The sequence below is a fragment of the Meriones unguiculatus genome, chromosome 21 (genome assembly GCF_030254825.1).
Source record: "Meriones unguiculatus strain TT.TT164.6M chromosome 21, Bangor_MerUng_6.1, whole genome shotgun sequence".
Lineage (NCBI taxonomy): Eukaryota > Metazoa > Chordata > Mammalia > Rodentia > Muridae > Meriones > Meriones unguiculatus.
In genome coordinates, this window is record NC_083368.1 from 41,640,257 (window position 1) to 41,666,621 (window position 26,365).

General features: G+C 36.5%; 1 protein-coding gene across 1 annotated transcript in view; it reads right to left on the reverse strand.

The window, feature by feature from the left end:
- Thsd7a (thrombospondin type 1 domain containing 7A) overlaps nucleotides 1–26,365 on the reverse strand; it is a 405,762-nt gene that overhangs the window by 37,841 nt on the left and 341,556 nt on the right. Inside the window, exons 12-13 of the mRNA XM_060373993.1 lie at nucleotides 15,549–15,743; nucleotides 13,312–13,575 (exon numbers count right to left, since the gene is read on the reverse strand). Coding sequence (XP_060229976.1) covers nucleotides 13,312–13,575; nucleotides 15,549–15,743 — 459 coding nt within the window. The remainder of the gene's footprint in view (nucleotides 1–13,311; nucleotides 13,576–15,548; nucleotides 15,744–26,365) is intronic.

A 26,365-nucleotide genomic window follows, 5' to 3' on the forward strand; every position in this document is an offset into this window, starting at 1 on the left:
TTCATAATTTTATATCAGTGGCACAGACTTTATTATGAAAGTGACAATCATATTCCCAATCTATGAGGGAACAGGTAGATTGAAAATGTTTTGAGCTCAAAAACTCATAAAACATAAAAATCAGCTTATGTTTAGAATTTTTGTACATTTTCTGAGTTCCATAGTTGTTACCACCATCTAAATTTTAGAATTTTAGATAATTTTTACATGATTTATGTAACTACTTTATGAAACTATTTTTATTATTATCAGTCAATGCTTACCCTCACCTTCTTTATATGTCAACCATCAATTTACTATTGGACTCTACGAATTTGTCTTTTAATTGTTATTTCATATGAATGGGACCAAATGAAACATTATGTGCTTTTATTTTCATTTAGTTTGATGTTTTCCTTCTTTTTCTTTCCCTTCCTTCCTTCCTTCCTTCCTTCCTTCCTTCCTTCCTTCTTTCCTTCCTTCCTCCCTTCCTTCCTTCCTCCTTTCCTTCCTTTCCCTTTCTCTCTCTGTTTCTCTTTCATTGGTTCTTTGTTTCTCTCTTTCTTTTGACAGGGTTTCTCTGTGTAGACTTCTCTGCCTTTGATTCACTCTGTAGAACAGGTTAGCCTTGAACTCACAGAGATCTGCCAGCCTCTGCCTCTCTGAGTGCTGGGATTATAATAGGTGTGCACCTGGCCTAGGTTGATGGGTTATTTTTTTAACCTTTTAAAAATTATTTATTTATTTATTTATTACAATGTATTCATTCTGTAACCCAGCTGTAGCTCCTCTTCTGTCCCTTCCCAATCCTGCCCTCCCTCCCTCTTCTCCTCCCATGCCCCTCTATTAGTCATAATTTGATGTTTTTTAACCAGCCCTTTCTAACAGCAACTACCAGCACTTCATTCTTTATGGCTGAATAGTATTCCTTTATATGGATATACTACATTTGTTTACCCATTAATTAGTTAGCAAATGTTTTGTTTGTTTTTACACTCTATTGTCACTGCTATCAACATTTGCATGCAAGTGTTGTATACATAAGTTTTAATTTTTAGACATATGTCGGAGTTAAATTAACCTTTCATATGGTAATTTTATGTAGTATGTTTAGCTTGAAAGGAAGTGTCAATCTTCCCAAAAGTAACTGTGCTATTTTACATTCTGCAGCAACATATGAACACTCTAACCTCTCTGAATCCTTGTACGGCTTGTCTGTATTCATCTTTTTAACTTTGTGTTCTCTAAAAACAAGAAAGGTTCAAATGTCCTTTTTCTTTTTCTTTCTTTCTTTCTTTCTTTCTTTCTTTCTTTCTTTCTTTCTTTCTTTCTTTTTCCATGTGTTTTGTTTTCATGTCTAGGAAAATTTTTCATAATTCTAAGTCACAAAGGTTTATATTAATTTTTTTCCTCTGAGAGTTCCACAGTTTTTGTTTGTCTTGTTTAAATGTTGCTTAACATGTAAACAAGGGCCCAGGTTCATCTTTTTGCATGTGGTCATTGACATCATCTTTTATACCATAGAATGACTGGTGTCAGTCATCAGCATTCTGAGTCATCCTGGTCCCATTTCTTGCAAGTTTTTGCCCTCCACATGGAAGGAAGGGTTTATTTCTGTACCTGAGGTTTCCTTCCATTTATCTCTATCTCTAGTTTTAGCCTGTCCCACTCTGACTTGACAAACATAACTTTAGAGAATGTTTTGAAATCAGGAAGTACGAATATTTCAATTTCATTTTTTCTCAATATAGACTTTGTTGTTTTTGAATCACTTATATGCATTTTTGATCAGCTCTTCAATTTCTGCAATTAAAGACATTTGGGTTTCTAATGGGAATAATTTTCAAGTCTGTTCAGCTTGAGCATCTTGCCAAGGTAACACTCAAGGTAGTTGGGATTTCTTTCCATTTATTTGGGTCATTAATTTCTTTTAATGACTCTTATTTGTGCTTTTTAGTATTCAGGTCTTAAATTAATTTTGTTAATTTCTTTTTATACTTTAAGTAGATTTTCAAAGTAAGTAATGATCATTGATATCTTCAAATACAGGGAAATCAGATGATCTTTAAGTTAAGATGGCTGGTTTAATAAATAACCTTGTTTCCAAACTCTGTTGGATTGAAGTAATACTAAAATTTTGGCTGTATTTTACATAATACTCTCTAACTTTACCTTCTAAATTGTTTAGGATATTGCAGAAGGATAGCCTTCTTCCACTATAGAACTTTTGAAAATGTGTATGGTAGAATCTAGTTTTTCAAAATGAGTATAAATTCTTGAGTTCACTCACCTTTCTTTTTTAAAACTAAAAATAAATTATTGAGATGATCATACATACACAGGAAATTTTGAGGAGCTTTATGCAGGATTTCTTTGTACACTTTCTTCAGTTGCTTTAGTATAGTGGGCTCTACCTCCAACTGCGGTATTGACACACTGATACTTTCTACTGAACCTTCTCAGGTCTCATCAGTTTACCAGGACTCATTTGCATGGAACGTCCTGGTGCAAAGGACACAGTGGTAAGACCACTGGTGAAACCAATAAAATTTGGAGGAGGTACAGATTAATGATGCATGTTTTTGTATATTAGCTTCTATATTTTATTGGAGATATCCGTGTGTTTTAATTCTTTTCATCAAATTCTAGCTACACAACAGCACCTTGTGTTTGTGCAAATTCACTATGGGCATTCATGAAACTAAGACTCTAGAGTCCTCTTCCGAGTGCTTTTGTTAACCGTGGCTTCTTATTACTAAATAAAACACTATCTTGACTTCTTACCATATGGAATATTTTCACTTTTACAAGTTGTAACTAAAATCGTTAAGTGTCGTAGTTGTGTGTCTCCAGAATGTCCTCATGTGTTGAACTACTTGTCCCAGCTAGTGGAGCCAGCCATTCAGAAGTGATTGTAACCGGTGGGTGGGCTCTAACTTCATCAATGCGTCAGTCTAGTAATGGGTTTACAATTTGATGGCATTACTAGGAAGTTATGAAAAGTAGATGAGATATTGGTTTTGTGTTGAAAAGTATGTTTGTTGTATGTATCTCTCTTCTACCCTGCTGGGCTGAAGTCAGGTGAATACAAATCAACTATAACTTTCTCCTACATTGTTCCTATCTTCAGGAAAGAAACAACAAAGCTAGCTAAAAAGGGACTGTCAACTCTAAAACTGTGAGCCCAAATAAACCCTTCCTCCTTGTGCTTTCATCGGCACTTTTTCACAGCAACAAAAAGCGAAGAAACTCACAGTATATTTTCATTTATCATGAGCATTTTCACGCTGTCTTTCATTGTGAACTTCCTCCATGTTCTGTATGCTGCTGGAGAATTTTTATTATAAATGATGTATTGTATTCTATTGTGTGAATGTGTTATGTTTTATTTATTCATTGTATTTGTTGGTGAGCATTGAGGTAGTTTTAAATAAGAGGTTAATATTAATACCTCTGCTATGAATATTTTAGGACAAATATTTTGGTAAGTTAAGGATATACTTGGATGTATGTATTCACAGGAGAGAAACAGATGTGTTGGGGCGTGCACATTATAGTAATTTATTGTAAATGAAGTATGAAGCAATTTTTGAAAAGTAATTGCAAATTTGATATAAAGAGTGAGGTACAATAAGAATTTCTGAGGCATGATATGCCAGACATTCTTCTGAAGGGCAGATGTGTCTGGTGAGGCTTGAGAGCCACTGAGCCTTTGAGTCACAGACAGGCAGCAGGTGACAGTGCTGCTCTGAATTCACACGTGATTATGATGAAGGCTTCTGACGTATTCATAAAGTTCTAGAAGAAACTCTAGCAAAGAGCTGAAGGTGTACTTCAAAATTCTGTTTACTAAAATTTAAAAGCCTAGTTACTCATTTAATAAATCACACTTATTGATTTTATGTATATTTTAACTGTGGTTTGAGGTGGAGAAACAAGCCACTTTCCCTGTTTGGGGTGGAAAACTTTCAAAGCCTTGATCCTTTGTTCTATAAACATTTCACGTTTGACTTCAGACTGATTATATTTGTATCACTGAGAAAGAAGTCATAAAAGTTTTATGTTTGATTTTCCAATTACATATTCCAGAAAACATTTTTAAAAAACTCTGTTAAACTTTAAAAAAATAATGCAAATTAGGAAATAAGATAAAGACAAAACAGCAAAATATTTTTCAATCCCTTATTTTTATTTCCCAATGTGTCGCCACCTCCAATAATTGCCTGTTGTGTTCATCTGCACTATTAAAATTCTTAGTGCTACCAGTGAACTGCCAGATAAGCATTCCCTTGCCTGCTCTGGTAAAATCATTTCTGAGGGCAATTAACATCAGACAATCACAAGAGATGGAACATTTCAAGCATTTTAAGGCTGAATAAATTGCTGACAACTTATAGCAATTTATGGTTTCCGAGGAATACTACAACAAAATAAATGACTTAATGTTTGGGATGTTAAAACTTTAGCAATTCAACACCAGTTCCGATACTCAAGATAATAAAGCTGAGACTTCTGATCCTATGTTTTTGAAGCCTTTGTGTGTCTGACTACTGCTTCTGTTTGAAAAAGCTTAAAATAGTAGCAAGCTTCCAGGGGTGGTCACGGGACAAGCTACCTTTGAGACATACGCAATCGCCTCATTCATTTGAATTATGAACGTGTAGATAAAGGAGCTGCCAACAACCTTCACAATTATAAAATTATGTTCCTGAAAGGTGCACTGCAGATGATTAAATAACTCATTCTGGAAGCACATGGAAAGTATTGGGTAGCATGATTTATAGCACTGTGAATGAATAACTCCAGAGCAGTCTCTGAAATATCTGGGTTAGTCTAAGAAGAAATCTCAAAAACCTCTTCTACCTAACATGCATATATTAGCTGCACATCACTGCAGCCAGGAACAGGATAATTTAACCAATTTTACATAATTTTATCAGGGTCTGGAAAGAAAACTAAAAATCGTATTTTGTAAATTATATATTCAACATTGGTAATTTGTAAGTTACCGAAAACCAAACTATAATATACTTATCTAAAATCCAATATTTTGATGTTATGCTCAAACTCACATATTTGATGACAAGTTGTGAATCAACATTGGGAAATTAGTTATCCCTGTGAACTGCCCTGGTGTATATAACAAAATACCATTTTGATTTCATGTGTTTGCTTTAGATACATATGAAGGCATAGCTCTTCATATTTACTATGTATTTATATATATTCTCAGAAAACTTCAGCATCATTAGAAAAGTTGAGAGTTTTTGTTAAGTTACTTCTATGCCACATCTACTCAGTGACCAAATATATCCAGATTCCTTTAGGTGTATCCATGTAGTAACAAAGTGGAATCATAAATCAGGACTCGCATGAAGGGTTCTACATACTTCACGGTTGTGATATAACAAAACAAGTATTGAGTAGGTCTTTAGTTATATAAAGAAGCTCTCATAGAGCCAGGGAGATGGCTCAAAAGAAGGAGATACTTGCCTCCAAGCCTGAAGACATAATTTCCAACCCTGGAGCCCACATGATGAAAGAGGAGGACCTACCACTTACAAATTGACCTTTGACCTCTATGCATATGATGGCACATTCTTTCCCCCATATATACACGATAAACAAACAAACTAACCAGTAAATAAGCTGACATAAATGTCATCTATATTTTCACTTTATTATGTTATATATTATATGTTGTATAATATATACATTTAATTTTATTATATATGGATTTCATAGATTTATCTATGAAAACAGATAATGTGTTATATAACTTTATATTATATTATTCATATAACTATGAATACGTTATCTTTTTTCACTTTATATTACTCATAGAAGGCCCCTTCGCTTCTTTTGACTGACGTTAGAAGCCATGCAGGGTCAAAGGTTAACAGAAAACGGACTAAGATATAATGGGAGAGACTGCCAGTAGATAGTTTCTAACATAGTGAATTGTTCTCAGCTGTTAGATTTAGTCTACGCAGTACACCATGTTCCTCCTAAAACCAGAAAACAAATCCAAATACACGGAGGATATTAACCTGGACAACAGAGCCTGGGGAGCTCGCTGGGACCATTGTATGAACCACAGTATCGAGCAGAGGGAAGAGTTGAGGCGTGAGGATGTGATGCGCTGGCTAGTTTTGCGTCAAGTTGACACAAGCTGGAGTCACCAGAGAAGAAAAAGCCTCAACTGAGAAAATCCCTAAGGTCAGGCTCCAGGCATGCCTGTAGAGCAGTGGTTCTCAACCTTCTAAAGCCTCAACTGAGAAAATCCCTAAGGTCAGGCTCCAGGCATGCCTGTAGAGCAGTGGTTCTCAACCTTCTAAAGCCTCAACTGAGAAAATCCCTAAGGTCAGGCTCCAGGCCTGCCTGTAGAGCAGTGGTTCTCAACCTTCTTTATACTGTGACCCTTTCATATAGTTCCCACCTTGTGGTGACCCCCAGCTATAAAATTGTCTCATGGCAACTTCATAACTGTGGTTTTGGTTATGAATCGTAATATAAATATCTGTGTTTTCACACGATCTTAGGTGAGCCCTGTGAAAAGCGCTCTCTCTCCATGCACAGGGGTCGAGTCCCACACATCAAGAAAAGCTGCTGTAGGGAGATAGCTTAGCGCTTGATGGGGGAGGGTCCAGCCTGTTGTAGGTGGTGCTACGCCTGGGCTGGCGGTCCAGGATTCTGTAAGGAAACAGGCTGAGCAAACCCCGAGGAGTAAGCCCATAAGCAGCACTCCTCCATGGCCTATAAATCAGCTCCTGGCTCAGGTTCCTACCCTGTTTGAGTTTCTGTTCAGATTTCCTTTGATGATGCACTCTGACGTGGAAGCATAAATTAAATAGACCCTTTCCTCCCCAAGTTGCTTTGGTCATGGTGTTCTGTCACAGCAGTAGAAGCCCACCTAAGGAACAAGCTCACACACAAACAACAAGATAGTTGCTTTCCTGTCATGCACGACATGAACTGTAGCTGTGGGAAATTCCCCAAGTCTCTTTCTCTCCATGACGAGGCTACAGGGAGCTCTGGGGGTACAGAGCTGAGTCCACATCGGACTTAAATTAGCATCAGCACCATCGCTTTCTCTTTGTGATGGGTATCCCCTGAGATTTCATATTTCTCTTACTCTTCAAATTTCAATCCCGTCATCCCAGGAAAAGTCAGATGGCTACACTCTGGCTTCTTTTCACATTTGAAAAGAAAAGAAAAAAAAAAAAGATGCTTTTTATTTTGGATAACTGAAAAGGGCAATACTAGCTGTATGCATGCTCTATCAAATGAAAAATTAAAAATTCTGAAATGGATTAGACATTAAATAAATTCTAGTAACTGGAAAGGCTTCTGGAAATATTAGAACTCCATTTCAGTTTGTTTATAAAACTCTCTTCCTTGCCTCTTCTGCTTGATTTAATGACTTGCTCTTCCCAGGATAAAAGTATCCACCATAATAGAGAACAGTTTCTTACTCAATTTTGCTTCTAATTAGCTTCTAATATTAAACATTCACCCTCCTTCAAATCCCATCACAAAAGTAATGCATTTCAGTTATGCTGTGCTGAATGGTCACGTGTGCTGTCTAAAATCTATTCTACCCACTTTCATATATATATATATATATATATATATATATATATATATATATATAATCAGAATGTTCTAAGTTTCATTTGTACCTTGAAGCACAAACTCTCTAATTTACATAGATTGAAATCTATGTAAATTAGGTATCAGACTAACAGTTTGTTCATCTGATGTGTTTGTGTTCCCACATATTTTAATGGTTAACAGCCTCGCATTGTAGCATCTGCTTTGGAGATCCTGACCAAGGATATCGTCTGGTGTTCATAGTCCTTTGCGATGGCCGTGGAAACATGCATCCGGTTTGAAATCATTTCAGTTAGAGCTGAGGGAGGTTGGAAGGTAGGATGCTTAAGCTGCTAGGCAATGACAAATACTCCAACACAGGGATATAATGAATCCATAATGTGAAAACATTTATTAACCTATTAAGATTTTATTTGTCCAACTGTTGGCATTTGTGATTGTAAAATATTTGCATTGACATTAAATTTGTTCCAATTATAAATTTTAAGGTTTGCCTTTTCTTTTCATTAATGGTGTTGTACTGCAAACTGCCCATGAGAACATTCTGTGCCAGCAACTTTGGTTGTTAGTGCCAGTTCAATAAAATATTGAACTTGAATGGGTGTGCTGCGAGCCCTATAGGTGTTTGCAAAATCAACTATTGAAGCCACTCAGTGCTGAGCCACATCTTCTGTGTTAGCATCATCTGTTAGCAGAGGAAGCAATGAGAGGAAGCAGGGAGGATTTCATACAAATTCTCCCGTTTCAAAATTAACGTTAAGATGAAATTAACATCACATTAGTGAAGCATTAGAGAAACTGTTCACAACCTCAGCTTTGAGGTGCCAGAGAGTAAATCTAAAAAATAAATAAATAAACAAATTAGAAAGTATACAAGGCAGCCCACAAAACATACTGGTCCCTGAGTACCAGTGTGATTTCTCATGCCAATAGATTAGGGAGCCACTATGCCTTGACTATTGAATTCTCCGAGTAAAATATGGCTGTTACCTTTAAGAAACCTTATGCTCCATTTACAAACACAACAGCGTCTAACCTGGAGCACTTCCTTACTGCTCCAGCTGAGCTGGAAACACTTTCTCCTTTCAACACTTTGACAGATATATTTTGGATTTTCACGGGTACACAGATGCAGGTTATGTTTATGCTTTTAAGACTTTTCTTCCTTACGCATGAAAAATGCCACGATGAAATGCTAAAGGTGTGTTGGGACATAAAATTTGGAATGTTTTAATTGATTAATGTTCCTTTAGGAGCCAGCAGATGGTTCTGTGGGTTAAAGAGCTTGCCTTTCACAGACCTGCTTTATAAATATAAAACTTGCCATGACTGATGATAAAGGTGTGGACATAGGGATGTGTGGACTGGGTTCCACCTAACAGAGCGTCCACCTCAGGTACTGGAGGGCAGGTTCTCCTCATTCCTTCCTATCCTCAGCACTGTGAGGCACACCAGGTTCAGGGTGGGACTCTTCTGACTGCGAGTGATCCTGTTGAGATGCTTATTCCACGTTTGCAGGGAAGGCTATTTCTATGTTTACGACAGTTTCCCAGTGGGCCACTGAACACCCTTTTGTCCAGTTAAGATTTAGATCAACATTCAGATAACCGGACATCGGACACCCAATGTTTAAGAATGAAGCATTCCTAGAGCATAGCTGTGCCCATCAGCTCACATTTTGTTCATAGCTCCTTTCTTTCTACAACTGTGCGGGTTGTAACGATGTGTATGAGTCACAACCCTTAAAATATCTATTATATGACTCTTTAGGAAAACATTTAACTACAAGTAATTTAACATGAAACTCAATTACTGAGTTTCCTCATGGTCTGTCTGAGCAACAACTCTTTGGTATTTTCAATGGCTGAATTTTATGATGTTTAGCCACTCTCTAGGAAATGATACTCATGAGCTTTTCTTCATACTTGGTATTATGTGTAATTGATAAACCTAATCCTTAGGTTGCTTACTGATACTGCATTATGGCTTAAACTGCCTATTCAAAATAGCAAATAAAAATTGTTAAGGATAAATTTAAAGAGAACTGTCTAGAAGGAATGATGTGACTTGAAGAGTTAAAGATTGGAGTATGTGGCATTTTTATACTTTATTTTTCTACATATAAAATATTTCTTTTAGGGGAAACAGTTGAAATAATTATTCTTTATTTTCACAGGAAATCTCACTGACAGTAGAGAGTCCAATATCTCAAACTCTCAGTCAAATTTGTAAACACTGCTTAGGAAAATTCAAGACATCATGATTACTAATAGGAACCAAGAACTAGAGGGAGAGTGGGATTAGGAGAGGAGGAGAGGAGGAGGTACAGGGGGAATACAAAGTGAATAAACTGTAATTAATAAAAATAAAAAAGATAAAAAATAAAAAACTATTATACAATCAGATTATTTTAAACAGGAAATGTTAACAATAAAATAACTTTTATTATAGGGGTATTATTGATCTAGTTGAGCAGGATGGCAGCATGGCTATTATTTTCTCCCATTTAGTGGGTATATTAGAACTTGGACATTTGACCAAAATCATATAGACATTTTGTAACATGTGTTGCTCTTATTTGTTCTAAGGATCATAGCAGTTTTCAGCGATTCATTTGGTATCTTCCAGAAATGTGCTTCACAGAGAGGGTAGCTATAGAAAAGAAAGCGCTACAGTGGTCCTAGGTCAATTGTAAGCACACCAGGAATAAATTCTTTTCATGTTGAAAACTTCTCTTTAGTATTTCATTCATTTATATGTTCTGTAAAGACACACTGTGCATCAACTCTTGAAGAAGCTAAGAATATATCAATGAGTACAGGAGTCTAAAGTGTTTTAGCAAATCTATATTCATGCATGGTAGATGAAAACACATAATAAACTATACAATAAACACATGTAATGAACTATATAATAAGCTATATGGTATATTATGAGGGTGATACTTGCCTTATAAATAGCAAAATGTAGAACAGAATGGGGATTTTAGAACTTTGGGTGAGTTTAGAAGTTGCATTATAAAATTTAATAATGTATACTTGAATAAAATCTTATATATATATATATAACTTGCATAAGATAAGTTATCTCTAAAATTCTTTAAAATATTAAAGTTAGCATAATTGTTTTAAGTTTCATAATGGAAACAATAGAAATTTATGTAGTCCTAAAATACACATGGAGATCTGATCTTATTAAAAGACAGATGGTTGATATAGACTGAATAGAAATCATTACATAAGATCTGATTGTAGAAACATAATTGGGCTTTTCTCAGCATAGAATCTATCATTATAAGAAAGCCTAAGCTGTGATAATAAAATCATGCCCCAAGTTGAAGAAATTAAAAAAGGGTGGCCACATGGGAAATAGTCTAAAATAACATACAATTAAACTGGGGAGAGTTGAGTTGCATAACATTGTAATTACTGATAACATAAGTCACAGATGATGGACAGAAGTGATTAAACAGAACTGCCCCAAGGCAAGTGAAAATTGAGTAAGAGATTAATATCATTGACTTCATACACATAGGGGTCAACTTTATGCTTAAATTGAAGCAGGAAGATAGTTTTTCTCTAAGCCACATAAAACTCCATATCCACGATCCATGCAGAAAGTTGATTTGACTGTGAGAAGGCATAGAGCTTTGCAGAGCATGCCTAGAAGGGTGTGGCTGACGGCATTCCACAAACTAGGGAAAGTTTGGATCATACTGAGTACTAGTAATTGTAAAAAAGACACCTGTCAAAAGAGATGAAATTTACTTAGCCTTTCCTTAGAATGTTAGTGAATGTAAAAAGGCCTCATTGGATGCTCTGCTGTAAATGAAAAGGAATTAGACAAGGCGAGGAAGATGACAGGGACACTGTCACCATTAAAGGCGACAGTGTCACAAAAGAACTCAAATGGGATGGTCGTCTTGGTGAAGCCTTTCCTTAGATATTTTTCACCCTTATAATATTCTTTTCTCTCAGTACTTTCCCTGGAATTTAGAGTTGCATTCTCTATGCCTCTACTTAATCACACTCAGGTAAGATAAGAAGTCTGTCTTTGGCTAATTTCAATGACATTTCTGTTTTTAATCGTTTAATCATGTGGCTTAGTTGCATTTATTAGATAGCAAATTGTGATAGTTATGTATATTGTTTTCTAGGCACTGGGATTATATGTAGCTCATATAATTAAATACTAATTAGATTACTTAAATAATAAAATACTTATCTTGCATGCACAAAGTCCTTCTTGTGATCTCTAGCACCTTAAAAAAATAAAAGATTTTCCCATCCAGTCCTAAAATATGATTGCTAAAGTTCTCATGCATCTAATTAGTAGACCAGAACAGAAGCAGAGTTATATGAAAGCCATTATGAAAGCTCAGGGTAATATTCAAAACAAATTATTATCATCTCAGTAAATCGCTACACGGAACAAATTAAATGTGGGCAAATACTGCACTCCAAGAGAAACTCAGTTTTAATGGTCTCAACTTTTATATTGACTAGCCATTCAAAATTTTGTACATAATTATTATCTCAAGATAGGAAAGGTGTCTCTATTTTAGGAATCTAATTGATAACACTTGTTATTTAATACAGAGTAAAATCTGTTGCCTTTACAGCTATTCTTGGAGTTTAAACCCTCTTCTCTTACAGCCATTGCTCCAAATGCAGAGAGAGACTCGGCTTAGCAATGCACTCTTACTAACCTATGAAATATATCGACAACTTCAGCTTTGGGGACTCATCAGGGCTTGAAAAGGCAAGAACTCTGGGACAAGGTTAAAACAAAGATTTCTAGATGCTCCTTTGTTGGGAAAGGCTTAAGGGACTATAAGAAATATGTCGCCGTGACGCTTTGAAGGTCTATAAATGGGAAATGGTAATATTAGTGTGCATTGTCTTCTGAACAATCTAATAAAACTAGGCTATCCTTGTTTCAATGGCAAAGTTACTTCAGTAAGGTTGGAGGGTAACTGCTTTGTACTTGCTCCTTCTTACAACAAGATGGGACATCACTGTCTAAATTTTGCAAATACAGGCTCAGGCTAACACACGGTAGTACAACTCTATTCCATTGAAAAGCAGATATATCAAAGTTTAACTAATAGTAGTGTTATATTGCTACTGCTACATTTAGATCAAAACTTAAGGATTCATTGTACACACTGGCTCCAGGTAGCCACTATTTACAAGCTTTTGGCAACTGAATTGTTGTCCCTGCAGTCTAGTTTACAAAATAAAAGTGGGCACAGTGTTTTAGAGGTAATTTTTGTTTTTCAGCCTAGTTTCAGCTGGAATATGAACAGATGTTTGAGAGTTTTGAGAGCCTCCCTCATTTAAAACTTTCATCTGTTTGTATGTGACTCTTACGTCTTTTCAGTCCCTTTCTGTTCACATACCATTTGGGGATTGTTGGATCTATTGAATGAGCAGGGTCTTGATTAAGTCCCAAGAGAATTTTCTGTAACTATTCTTGCCTTCACATTTAAGATGTGGGTTCTCGAATGCTGCTTCTAACCAATTTGTGACTCCTCAGTCAATTCTAGTCACCAAACTGTGCTGTATTATGCACTGTTACATAGCAAATGTGGACTGTGGGGTCCCCAGTGTTTCATTTCGAAGACACTTCTGTAAGCTTTCCTTTCCTTTCAATAATATAGGTGTATTTACCTCCACTACCAAAGAGCAACATGAACACTCAGTAATATCAAGTTACCATGGCTGTTGCATCGTGATGTTTCCACAAGTCTGCCATTTTGATCATAGCACGCCATCGCTTGGTAACGGTATCCTTGTCCACATTCCTTGCTGTCTCCTTGTACCTTCATTCCCAACAGCACTTCAGCCTTCCCTTCCGGTAAGATACAGTCTGACCAGTTCCCCACAGGCTGTGCATTGTATTTGTCACAAGGACAATACTGCGTCTCAATAAGAGGGTATAAATGGGAGTTTTTACATTTTTCCTTCTTTTTACTTTTTCCTGTGGGAGAGAATTATGATGGAAAATAGCATTATTAGTTTCTAGCATCCTTAGATTCTTCACATTCTTTTACTTCCTTTCTCTCCTTTTGATTTTATTCAACAGTAGCCTATAAATAAATGATATCTTTTCATTTATAAGTGCTTTCTAAATAAAATTTTGCTGATATTGGGTGCTTTGTGCCTTGCACAGTGAAACATTTCTTATTTTTTCATTTAAAAATAGTCCATTTTGCATAAAGGATTGCAGTAGATTTTTACACTCTGAAATCACTGAAAACCTCATGTTTGTACTGACTCAGGAGTTTGTGGCAATTGCACTAACCTCTTCTTTTCAATATATGCAAAAATGTAAGATGCAGAGAGACTGACACTTCATGGGATTGCATTCTCTCTTGCTGATTGCAAATAGCTGGCAGAGTTACACTGGATTATAATTCAGAAATAGAGATTTAAGGCTTCTTTCTTAGCATATTATTTTGTATCTTTCAAAATTTCTGAACACTAGTCATTTTGACATACTCGATGACTAATACAAATAGCACTCAATAAGAAAAGTTGGGTATCAGAATAAAACATTTTAACAGTTTTGAATCAGCAAGAGAAGACAGGAAACAGGACAAGAGCCTACCACAGAGGGCCTTTGAAAGACTCTACTGAATTGAGGTATCAAAGCAGAGGCTGAGACTCATAGCTATACTTTGGGCAGAGTGCAGGGAATCTTATGAAAAAAGGGGGAGATAGAAAGATCTGGAGGGGGCAACAGAGAAAAAAAAGAGCCTTGGGGGTCCTGCAGAGACTGATACCCCAACCAAGGACCATACATGGAGAGGACCTAAAACCCTGGCTCAGACGTAGCCCAGAGACTCGGTCTCCAAGTGGGCTCCTTAGTAAGGGGAGCAGGGACTGTCTCTGGCATGAATTCAGTGTCAGTTTCTCTGATCACCTCCCCCTGCGGGGTGCAGTCTTACCAGGCCACAGAGATTATCTAATGCAGCCAGTCCTGATGAGACCTGATAGGCTAAGGTCAGATGGAAGGGGAGGAAGCCCTCCCCATCAGTGGAGGGGCATAGAGGAAGAAGAGGGAGGGAGGGTGGAATTAGGAGGAGATGGAGGAGGAGGCCACAGCCAGGATACAAATTGAATAAACTGCAATAATGATAACAATAAGTTTTGAATCAAAAGAAAGTCTCTCTTAAAAATCCTTATTTATAAGTTGTATATGTATTTAAAATTACATACTTAATTATCCTAGTAATAGCATATAAAATATTCATGATATATAATTGTAATTCTGTCATACATAATATATTCTTTAATTAAGTTATGATATTTAATTATACATTTATTTCTAATGTGCATACGCGCACGCACACACACACACAGTTTTCCAGTGTCTTTATTTTATCTTGGTTCATCTTAACAGTCTATAAATATCATCCAGGTTAAGTGGAGCATCCAAGTTAAGTGTAGTATCTTGTCTTCTAAACTGTTAATCATGTCACTGTTTTAGTTTTTTTTTTTTTTGCTTTTTAAAGCCATTGTGCCTTTGTGTTTAAACGCGGTTTTCGTAGATAGATCTAATGCTGCATCTCTCACTGTAGGGAATAAGCTATGAACTGAGGCTGAAGTAGTGACGATAGGCTGAGACCATAAAGGAGTGGCTTCTACTCTTTGCTCTCAGCACTTTAAAATTTCTTAGCAATGCACTAAAAGGTACATGTTTAAAGAACAACAACAAATGCCTTAAGTGTTGCATAGGGGATTAAGCTGCCTTTTCTTTCTTCTAAAAATGATGTGCTTCTATCATTGTTACCTTGCATTAAAATACACACCCGATTCTACTGAAATATTCCATATAAGCACAGCAACAATAAGGACTTTTGTCTATACTGTCAGGATGCTCTTGGTTTGAGTTTTATTGTGTTTTTCTGTCAAGCTTAGAGTTGCCTTTAGCATCCCAATTATTCTTACCAACAATAGCACGCTTCCTGGTCCTAACTGCGCCGCAGTCTCCATTGCATGAAGAAAACTTGGACCAGCTGGTAAATTGACAGTCATCTTGGCAGGGAATCTGGCAAGCCTGGGTCAGGGCTGGCACAGGGCCTGCATACTGGAGGCACTCCTGGACGCTAGCCTGCCCTCCATCTTGCTTTCGACAAGTAATGGCTGAAAGAAAAGCATGTGTCTAATTACTCCATAATTTAAAAATTAAAAGCATTTTCACAGAGTGAGAATTCCCAGTTTACAGTAGAAATGTGGTTAGAGCATTTTTAAGAATCACAGTAGACACTATAATAGTGTGTGTATACTGTGAGCACACATTTGGACAGCAGAGTTTGCTATCGAGTGCCTTCTCTCTTGTTTTGCTTATTTTTGAGACGGGGGTCTTCTACTGAACTTGCAGCTCAAGCCTTGTGAATACTGGCTTGTCTAAAAGCTGTGAGTGTTCTCTGGCCTTTGCCTCTAAGCACTGGGACTATAGGGTGCTCTACTGCACCCTGGTTTTTATGTGGGTGCTGGGAATCAAACTAAGATCCTCGTGAGTGTGCATCAAGACTACTCACTGAGCCATCTCCCCAACCTTTGTATTTTCTTTAAATAATGCATAGCCTTCATTGTCTGTTGTGGCACAGAAAAACACACCAACACACACACAAACACACACACACACACACACACACACACACACACACACACACACCTGAACAGAGATATACGCATAGATATATACACTTAGTGAAATTCAGTAAATTTTACTGGAGTCACCGAATCATTTTAGATTTGTTTCACATCTGGGTTAGATTTAGAAATTAATTTTAGCAGATAAATCATGCATGGATTCTAGTTTGCGTTTGATGTGGGATATTTGCACACAGTTCAAGAAGCAAAAAAAATGAGATGTCTGCAATGCTGCTTTAGGACACAAAACAATGTTAAGATCTCTGTCTACAGAGGTTTCAGTGGGTGCCTGCCCACTGTTTACTGAACTGTGGCGGGAGAGCTATGTTCACACAATTTGTCTTATAGCCAAAAATGACAGAAATTGCTCTTTTTTTTCCACATTGAGAGTGTACTTGCACATCTTTTGAGTGGCTAATAGGAGACAGCATCAGCTCCCTTGGCCCCTTCTGACCTCACGTTTTTTACACTGCAAAAATATCAACTATGAATTAAAAAAAAATAAAATTGGAAACTGTTAACAAGCTAAATTTAGCATGTCATTAGCAGAATTCTCATGACTACATAGGCACTGTAATGATGATCAAGCAGTTTTAAGTCACATAATGATCCCTTCCACTATTGTTCCAGTAGCTTATTTAAAGCAAGAAACTGTAATATGCAAAACAGAGATCTCCAGCGTTGCCTGTTTTTGTAACGGTCTTAAAGAAAAAGATCATAGGTTGCCAACATTCTCCCTTCTTCCTATACCATTTACTCCACAGGTTTTAAAAATAATTTATTTATCAAGGAAGCCAGTGAAACATTTAAACTTTGGTCCTGCATTGAAATCTTCATTAAATTACCTTAAATAGCCTCATTCAGACTGATTTATAGGGTGTTTTCTTTTGTTTGTTTTTTTTTCAAGTTCATGGTGGAGGCTAACTGCCCCCTCCTACCTGCTTGTTCAGGAGTCTATCATCATGAAGTTAAGGAATGAGTCTGGCATGTTGCTGGGACACAGGGGTCTCCAGATTAGGCCATATCCCCTATACCTGTGAGCTGAAACCCTACTGAAAAGAGCAGTTGTGTAAAGGGTACGTAACGCGAAGTAGCTTACAGTTGGAGAAAGGGAAAATGTTCCCTGCAAGGTGAGCACAATGCAGAACAAATCCATGGAAGCTCATTTTGTTCTGCAAGCGTGGTTCCAACACTTGCATGCTCTGAATGGAGTCTCATTCATACGCTCCAGTTTGAGCCAAATTGTACGAAAGGGACAGAGGTCCTTGAATAGCTAAGTCAGTATGCTTGGGACGATGAGCATTGTGAAAGACAGGTGACAACAAAAGATTCCTGTCACCACTTCTGGGGAGGCTGGCATGGTCCTGTGCTCATCACAGGCTGTCTGAAGTAGTGGTTGTGTCAGGCTGCAAAGTAGAATAAGCTGGTCAGCTTTTGGCTAAACCCAACCATTCCTATCTCATTGACTAAGGACAAGCAAGGTCTTAGAGCAGCTTTGATGATGACAGTTTGCTGGCTGGATGAAAGCTGCTGCTGCTTGGAGGTGGTGCAGTATTGCCTGCAGCAGAAGCACCTGAAATTCTATTTAGCACCTTGATTCTTGGATTCACCCAAGAGAGCTCTGTGGTCAAGGGTCAAGGAAAAAGCACTTTCCAAAGGCACTCAGTGTTCAAGGCACAAGGGTCGTGGCTGAAACTAGTGGGTAAGATGGCTCCTTCTCTGGTACTCTGTCACCCTTGCACTTTGTCACATTTTGGAAAACACCGGTGTGTGGGTCTGGAGCTCTAAATGTGAGTTATTGTTCTCTTGAGAAAGCATTATGGGGACTTGTACACAGATGGGTCAAAGTAAACATCCATCTATTCTGAAGGAAAGCCATTTGTAGCACACTAGAGGTGGAACTTTCTGCTTGGATATCACAGTTCTCTCTCCTCTTGCAATTAGGACCAACCACATCCACACCAGAAACTCAGCAGGTTCCCATAGTTTATTGGCAATATTGCCCCCAAGGTACTTAACAGGAAAACTTGAGAAATGAAAATATTAGACATTTTACTAGCTAGGATATATAGAAGCTGCAAGAATGATTAAATTGGAGCCTAAAATGTGTGTGTGTTGAATTCTTAGCTTTGAAGATGAATTTATTGCTGGTATCGGCAATTAAGGATTAAAAATGTAATCTTGGGGTCTCTGAAATGAAAACTGCCAATTTATCTAACATGCCTCTCTGAAATGGAGACTCAAATATAAATCTTTTGAGAAAGTTAATAATGTTGCCTCATGTTCTCTAAGAGGGTTTCTCTTTCTCTCTATCTTTCTCTCTGTGTCCTTCTGTCTCTCTTATTTTATTTCAGAATTACTCCATGTATCTTCACACTGTGATTCAAGAAAGAAAATTAAAAAATAACCCCACTACCAATAAATATAATTCTAGAAATAAATTTACATTGTTGATAGATACACTATTTAAAAAAAAGTAAAAAAATTCTTTCCCATACTCAGACATCCCCAAAATCTTATTAGTGCTTCAGTTGATTGAAATGGAAAACAAATGTATAACATTCCTATATCTGTTCTCAGAAATCTGCTCAGCACTTCACTTCCCTTATCTGAGATTTTCAACAGTATACTTTTGGAATGAATCACACAATGTTATCCAAACAAGAGCAAGAACACCGTTTGTACAACATATTGAAAATTTATCATACATTGTAGCTTGTTTGTATTCTAACTTAGAGGAAACACAACAATTCAAACATAGAAATGCAATCTAAAATGAACTTCCTGCTACCGGGTGAGGAAAATATAAATGTTTGGAAAAGGAGCCATCTGGTCTCTCAGCTTTGTAAACTTTAAAGATCATTTGAGAGCCACTGAAAATAGGGTGTTTTTTAATTGTAGCACAAATAGATCATTCCAAGCATGGTTTCCTGGCATTTCAGAAAGCTACACATGCCCAGGCAACTGTGACTGTATTTGCATCTATCCTCATGTATAATGATTATGCAAGTTTTCCTTTGTGTTGAGACCTTATTAGCAAGATAGATCAAAATAATGCTATCCTATGAAGAGTGGACCATAAAAGTTTCTTGGTAAGATTGGCAATTGTAAAAAAAAGTTTTTCTTTTTCAAAAGGGAAATTCCACAGTAAATAGTATGTTGACTATATAATTATTCCACTTATGAAACATAAAGTTTTAGATATCACAGCAAGGTTTATGTGTTATAGGATTATATGCTTCTAGCTGGCTAAAAGCATGAGAGACACAGGATGGCCAACTTTGGACTAAACACGAATAACCTTGGACAAGTTTAATTCATCAAGGCTTGGGAAACATGCTAACGGTGAGTAAGATACAGCTGGGATACAAAGTGAATAAACTGTAATTATAAAAAAAAGAAGAAAAAAAAGAAAAGGAAGAAAAAAATAAAATTCAACTCAAATTGGATTAGATCAAAGTAATTCAGAAAGGCACAGTAACCAAAAACAATTTGTAGACCTTAGGAGGACTAATTTGAAAAAAAAAAATAAACAAACTGTGTAGACATTTTTATGTGTATCTATGACATGTGTAGAGTTCAGAAAACACCCTCAGGTTGGTCCTTACACTCTATCTTGTTTGAAGTCCAGTCAGGGTTATGTGTTTCATAGATGGTGGAAAATTAGGCATGTCCTAAAGATTAGGCATTATTAAATTATTATTAACTATGTTTGGTATCATAATCTCATTTTCATGTAAGAAAAGGATAAAGTATCTGTAGGAAATAAATATCTTATTTAAGCATTGTTCTGAAATGCTCCAGGAAAATTCTTTTGAAGGGAGTGACAGGTGACCAAGATGGCAGCATGTCAAAACCTTTAATGCTGAATAAATGATAGCCACCCTGTGGATATTCATGTCAGCCTTTCAATTTTTGTGTATTTTTAAAACATCTTCCAAGTTTAAATATCAAAGCCTAGTAAACTGAATAGCCAATTTCAGAATGTTTTTGTGTGAACTTGGTTTTAGATTTGTTTATTTTTAAATTATGTGCATATGTGTGACCAGGCAGGAGTATGTAAGCACCAGAGCAGCTACCCACAGAGACCAGAAGAAGGTGTTGGATCCCTTACAGCTAGAGTTACATGCAGTTGTAAATTGCCTGATATAGATGATGGGAACTTAATCAAGGTCTTGTACAAAACTGATAGAAGCTAGGCAACCATGGTTGTTATAAACTAAAAAAAGAAGAAGATGCAGAGGGACAAACTATATATTCTCTGCGAGAGGTTTATTAGGGGGGTATGGAGGAAGTGGATAGCAGGGCATGGTGGGGAAAGAAAAGGAAAGGGGGGATGGGGCGCCCCAGAGAAAGAGAAGAGTGTAAGAGTAAGAGTAAGAGAGAGACCATGTGTCGGATTGGCCCTTTTAAGGGGCACGATAACCACACCTTCCAGGTGTGTTCACCTGGCTGGTGACCCCTGATGACATCATCATGGGTTGCTCGGTAACCCAGAAGCAGGTTGTGTTCCAAAATACTAACAATGATTTTAATCACAGAACTCAGGAGACAGAGGTAGGAATCTCTTTGTGAATTCAAGACCAGCTTGGTACTTATAGTGGGTTCCTGGCTAGCCAGAGATAAACAATGAAACCTTGCCCCCCCTACCCCCACACACAATACCTCACCTTCTAAAATTAAAAAAAAAAAAATACTCAAGTCATCCAATGCTCTTAACTGATGAGCCATCAGCCCATGGGCTGTTTTAAATAGGAAAATGTTAAAGGTTGAGGGACTGTGAAAAACCAGGGTTAGCACTGCTGGGTTAAGAGCAGACGCAGGCAGACAGATGTGGTGATGAGCACGTGTAGACTTAATGACAGAACTTGGAGTGAGTAAGTCTAACAACATGGAATGTCACTACTCATCTTCATTTTCTTGAAGAGGTAGAAACTCCCCTTTACTCAGGTTGGAAAAAGTGGAGAATTCAGGGAGGCTGTGGATTACTCTGCAGTGTGTAAGGCCTTCCTGTCATTTTATTTAAATAATCAGAGTGAACTAAATTCCTAAATGTGCGCACGGTTCATTACAGAAGCAGAATCTATATCTTGGTGTAGACAAAGCTGTTGAATTCTGTGAAATAAAGAGTTCAAGGGGCTCTGAGACCTTATTTATTACGTTGAGCAATATGATCATACTTTAGCCTACCACCCTAGTGTCTGGGTGACATTCAAGGTAGAATACGCTCAGCTGGCAAATTGTTTAGATGAGCTATTTTCCTGTAGTTTTATGAACAAATGCAACAGTGAGGATGAAATCATGTAAACATGAAAAGGAAAAGGCTTAGCATGAGTAGGAGGTTGTTACCAAGAGACCTAATTGTGCTCAGATCCAGCCTATAAATAATGCAAGAGCACCCCAGTTGTTTCCTAGGTAGACATAATGATCCTGGCCTTTCTTTGTAGCAAAGAGATTTTCACTGACACAGTTACTAAATTACACTTCCTAATTGCAATTTGCAAACCCAAACCTGGCAGAATGGAAAGAAACATAGTTCCTTTTAAAATTGCTCTTAATTTGCAATGATTTCTGTGTCATTGATGCTCATGATATATGTGAAATGTTCATACACCTTACTCGGAAAAAAATGTCAGTTCCAAGAATATTAGCTCAGATCAAGATCAGCTAGACTGGAATAGAGACCTTTGAAGGTTTAACTAACTGCATGGCCACATATGGAACACACAGGAACAATCATGGTCATGGGATGGTGCCACATGTATTTTATGAGCTACTATTTGAAAAGCAGCAAAAATAAAATTAAAAATTAAAAAAAGAAAAGGAGCAAATGCTGGACAATACTTGATAACAATGTTCTTGGAGGAATATAAGACATAATCATAATGGCCAAGTCAGCTAGGATGTTGAGACTCAGAGAAAATCGTTTAAAAGTGGAAATAACCCTAGAACCTTTGAATGACAGTTATACAAGTTAAAAGTACAAAAATTAGAGCTCAGTGAATACATATATCAGCCTAAAGAAGCCTATAAATTCATAACACACAAGTTTCCCTTTGTATTTAGCTATTTTTGCTTATATATTTTTGTTTTTAATTGAATTTTGTCTGTAAATGAACAGCGATACATATTGCTAAAAAAATCTGACTCAGATATTTGGTTTGATCTGAACTGTAATAATGTCACTAAAACACAATTAAAAATAATCGAGGGACCAGATTTGAAGGCAAAGGATGATATCAGAGTACCACTACAGGCTCAACACATATAAATCCAATATTTAAGCCCATTTGTTCATAAAAAACATATACTTTGAAATATCTCCATCTTATATTCTACAAATTATTTAGATTTAATTTTGATTACAGAGACTATCCCTGCAGGAGATAACATAGTACCAACATGAAGACTGAACCAAAATAACTTAAAAATAATTTATATGAAAGCTTTACACTTAATGTTTATGACTTTGTATTATGCCCTTTCATTAATGTGTAACAAATAATACAGCCAGAAATTACAGACTTGTATTTAAATAGCAGAAGCTGCTATTTTTCTTTAGAGCAATTGTGAGTAAAAATAAGGACATCATATGAAATATGTCATTACTAGTATTTTTACGTGCATTGACCTTTGAACTTCTACTGGTTTCCTCTTCTCAAGAGGGCACCCTGCTTCTGCTGTCTTAGTATCTGTGATCTGTGGTTTCACTGACTCAGCCACTGTGCTGTCATCCATGACCATACAGGAGGACATATTTGAGATTTTTAAATGCAGTTGCTGCTGCTCAGGCCATCATCATGTCCTCTTAGCAGCAGGTAGCACTAAGTGGGCTCAGCCTTTGGCTTGTTCAGCATCTGAATCCTGAGCCTGCTCCTGACACTTGACCCTAGTCTGTGTCATCTCTGGCACCAGGTCTATCAATACTCCACTGAGATAATCCAGCCAACCCTAAATGTTCTTAGCTTTTCTGGTTTCCTAGAATCTATTGATCTACAAGGACTTAGCTCTCTGATGGCTTTCAAGTAATGCTTCCAGTCTGACTTGGACATTTGTTCTTTTCTATTAGCCAATAACTTTGTTTTCTAGTCACTGAAAACTAGAAAACTCCAGGTTGGAGACAGAAAGTGTGGTTTTCTCACGTTGGATATCACCTAATCTTACTGTAGCGCAGGCCACCACCTCTGCTTTGGCTAGAAGAGAACTAGAAGAATTAGAAGGCTAAGCCTTTGGTGCCTGCATAGATGTTGGCTAAAGACTGGTCCATTGGAGTCCAGGAATAGGCACTTAATTGGTGGGGAAATCTGAGGAATTGTGATGCTCATGCAGTCAGAAGGAGAAGGCATGAGACCTAGACTTGAGTTTGGTCTTCCCAATGATCATCATTATGAGCCATGTATTTTATTTCTAATGCAAATCCAGTGCTAACTTTATCCATAAATATGGCTAGGAGTTAATAGTATATTCAGCTGGCAGAGTAATGTCTTCTAAATATCATCTGAACATTTGAAAGGTGAGCAGAAAGAAAAGACAGTAGAGGCTTTGGTCCTATGACATGTTAAACAAATGACTGGAGTAGTATGAATCAAGCTTTTAAAAAATCACCAAATTCTGTTAATGATTTCTTTTTTTTTTTACTTTTTTAAAAATTTTGTATTAATTACACTTTATTCATTTTATTTCTCTTTCATTTTTATTCTTAATCTATAAATATTTTGCATCTTCTTTTTTTTAATTGAAAAAAAAATCTATTCATTCCCTCCTGGTATTTCAGTCCCCAAGTGATGTTTGTCTGCCTCTCACACATTCAGAGAAGCCCCAGACAAACAAGCCGATACTCTGCCCTTAAGTGTATAGATTTCACTTTGTACTTTTTTCTTTGAGTTACCCTGTGTTTAGAGAAACTTTCCTTTTTATTGGGTGTACAGTGATGACCACTTCTGATTTTTTTGCTTCCATTTTTCTGTGGTTATTGTGCTTATACAGCAATAATATATACATTACCGATTTGCCTTGAAACCCAAATCATGTGTGCTTTACAACATTTCCCACTATATTAGATTATCTGTATATTTTTATTATCTCAACTAGTGAATAGCATGAGGCAACATGAAGGGTGTAGCATGCATTTAAGAAATACTTATCTATGTAATCACTAATTATATTGAACAGTACTCAGGATAGTTACATTGGTCTTAGGGACTGGTTTTTACAGCTTTTTGAGAAAAATTAATATAACAGACTTACAGACCTGTGCATCAGGAAGTTTAAGATACTGATAATATGAACTGAGTTGAATTTCCCTAAAGTCCTCTAATTTCAGTTTAACAGAGTCATGACATGGAGCCTTTGGATCGGGGTCAGATTTGTTCGCCAGGGGGTAGATTCTTAGGATGAGACTGATGTTCTTACCCTCTCTCCTCCCTCACCCTCTCTTTGGAAATTGTAGAGGAAATTCACTCTGAATCAAGAATTGAGTGGGCAGCACTTTGACCTTGTGGTATATTGTTATAGTAACGACAGCACTCCAGCGACTATGTATTTATTTGACAAAAGACTTAGGAGATTTTTAGAATACTGCTTATTGTGGCTAAAGAAAGTTTCTGTCTCTAGCTGCAACAGTGTAAATCAGAGAATTTAGTGATACACTTTCCTGGTGAAATGGAAGCTCAGGTCTTCTAAGAAAAACTGCGTAATAATAGGACCTTGCAATTGTTGTGCTGAGAGGTGCGTATTTATTATGTAAAATGAACACTTTGATCATCTCCATGCAATACATCATAAGTGAGCCAGAAATTAACAAGTAGTTGTGATATGATTTATCTGTAGAAGAAGAAAAAATTGCAAAAACCTAGAACAGTTTTTTGCCTCTTGTCTTCTGCACTCTCTGTATTTTCAGATTTTGTCTTTATATTTTCCTTTAAAATGTTTACTGCTAAAGTAGGGGGAATCAAATATTGTTCTCTGATATTTCCTGAGTAATGTTGTGATTTCATTCTTAAGGGAGCTATTTTCCTAATATAATAGATTCAAGTGCAGGTTTTCTCATACTTTGACTGGGTTTCTTCACTGATTATCTGAATTTGAAAACTTGAGCTAAAGATAAGAAAGAACTTTTTGATGCTATTGATTGCAGTACTAATAGAAGTTGTGGCTATATCAATGATTATTTACTTCTGAGTTTATATTGGGGCCAGTAAATTTTTTCTGTAATGCTGGAAGAGTAAATAATTTTTGCTTCCTGAGACACACTGTCTCTTGTAGCTACTGACTTTGCCACATATATTGAAAGTAACCACAGGCAAAATGTCAAGAAATTGGTGTGGCTGTGTTCCAACACAATGTTAACTACAAAGAAACAGGCAGTGGGCTGGATTTGGTCAACAAATTATAGTTTAGTAATCTTTGGTATAGGTTAATTATTTGATAAAGACCACACAATAAATGTATCCAGTTTTAGAGTCCTAGCATGGTGTTCAATGGTAGTAGATATATTTTAAATTCATAGAATGGAGTTTCTGATGTAAAGAAATTAAACTTAATTTAAAGTTAATTTTATGTTAGTAAATTATAAAAATATTAATTTTATTTAAAATTCTTCTTAAAAGAAATATTAATTCTAAAGAGCTTTAGAATAAGTAAGCGAAGAGATAAAGGAAATATAGTAGTGGAATATATTATTACTGTTTTTTTTACATAAATAAATACAATATCTTGAATACTGAGGTTTTCTATAGTACAGCATATCAGCATGAAATGTTGGTCAAATAATTCTATGCCATCATTGCAGTTACATACCTGTTTCAATCTCAGATTAGGCTCTTTCTGCTTGGAGGCTATACCATGCCAACAATACAAACTACAACTTCCCAAATTATTTCAGCCTTCAGAATTAATTATTTCACCAGTGGAACTACTGTGACACTGAGAGTACTGAAGTTAAAGAGTCCAAGGTTCAACTTTGACTCTTATTTCTACTATCCATTCTAGTCTCTTCCACGAAGTCCTACACATATCTTCACTACTGTAAGTCCAATATCTATCTATTTCTGTCCATTTTTACACTGAGTTTCTTGTCTGAGCAACTGAAATGTCCTCCTTTTATTGTT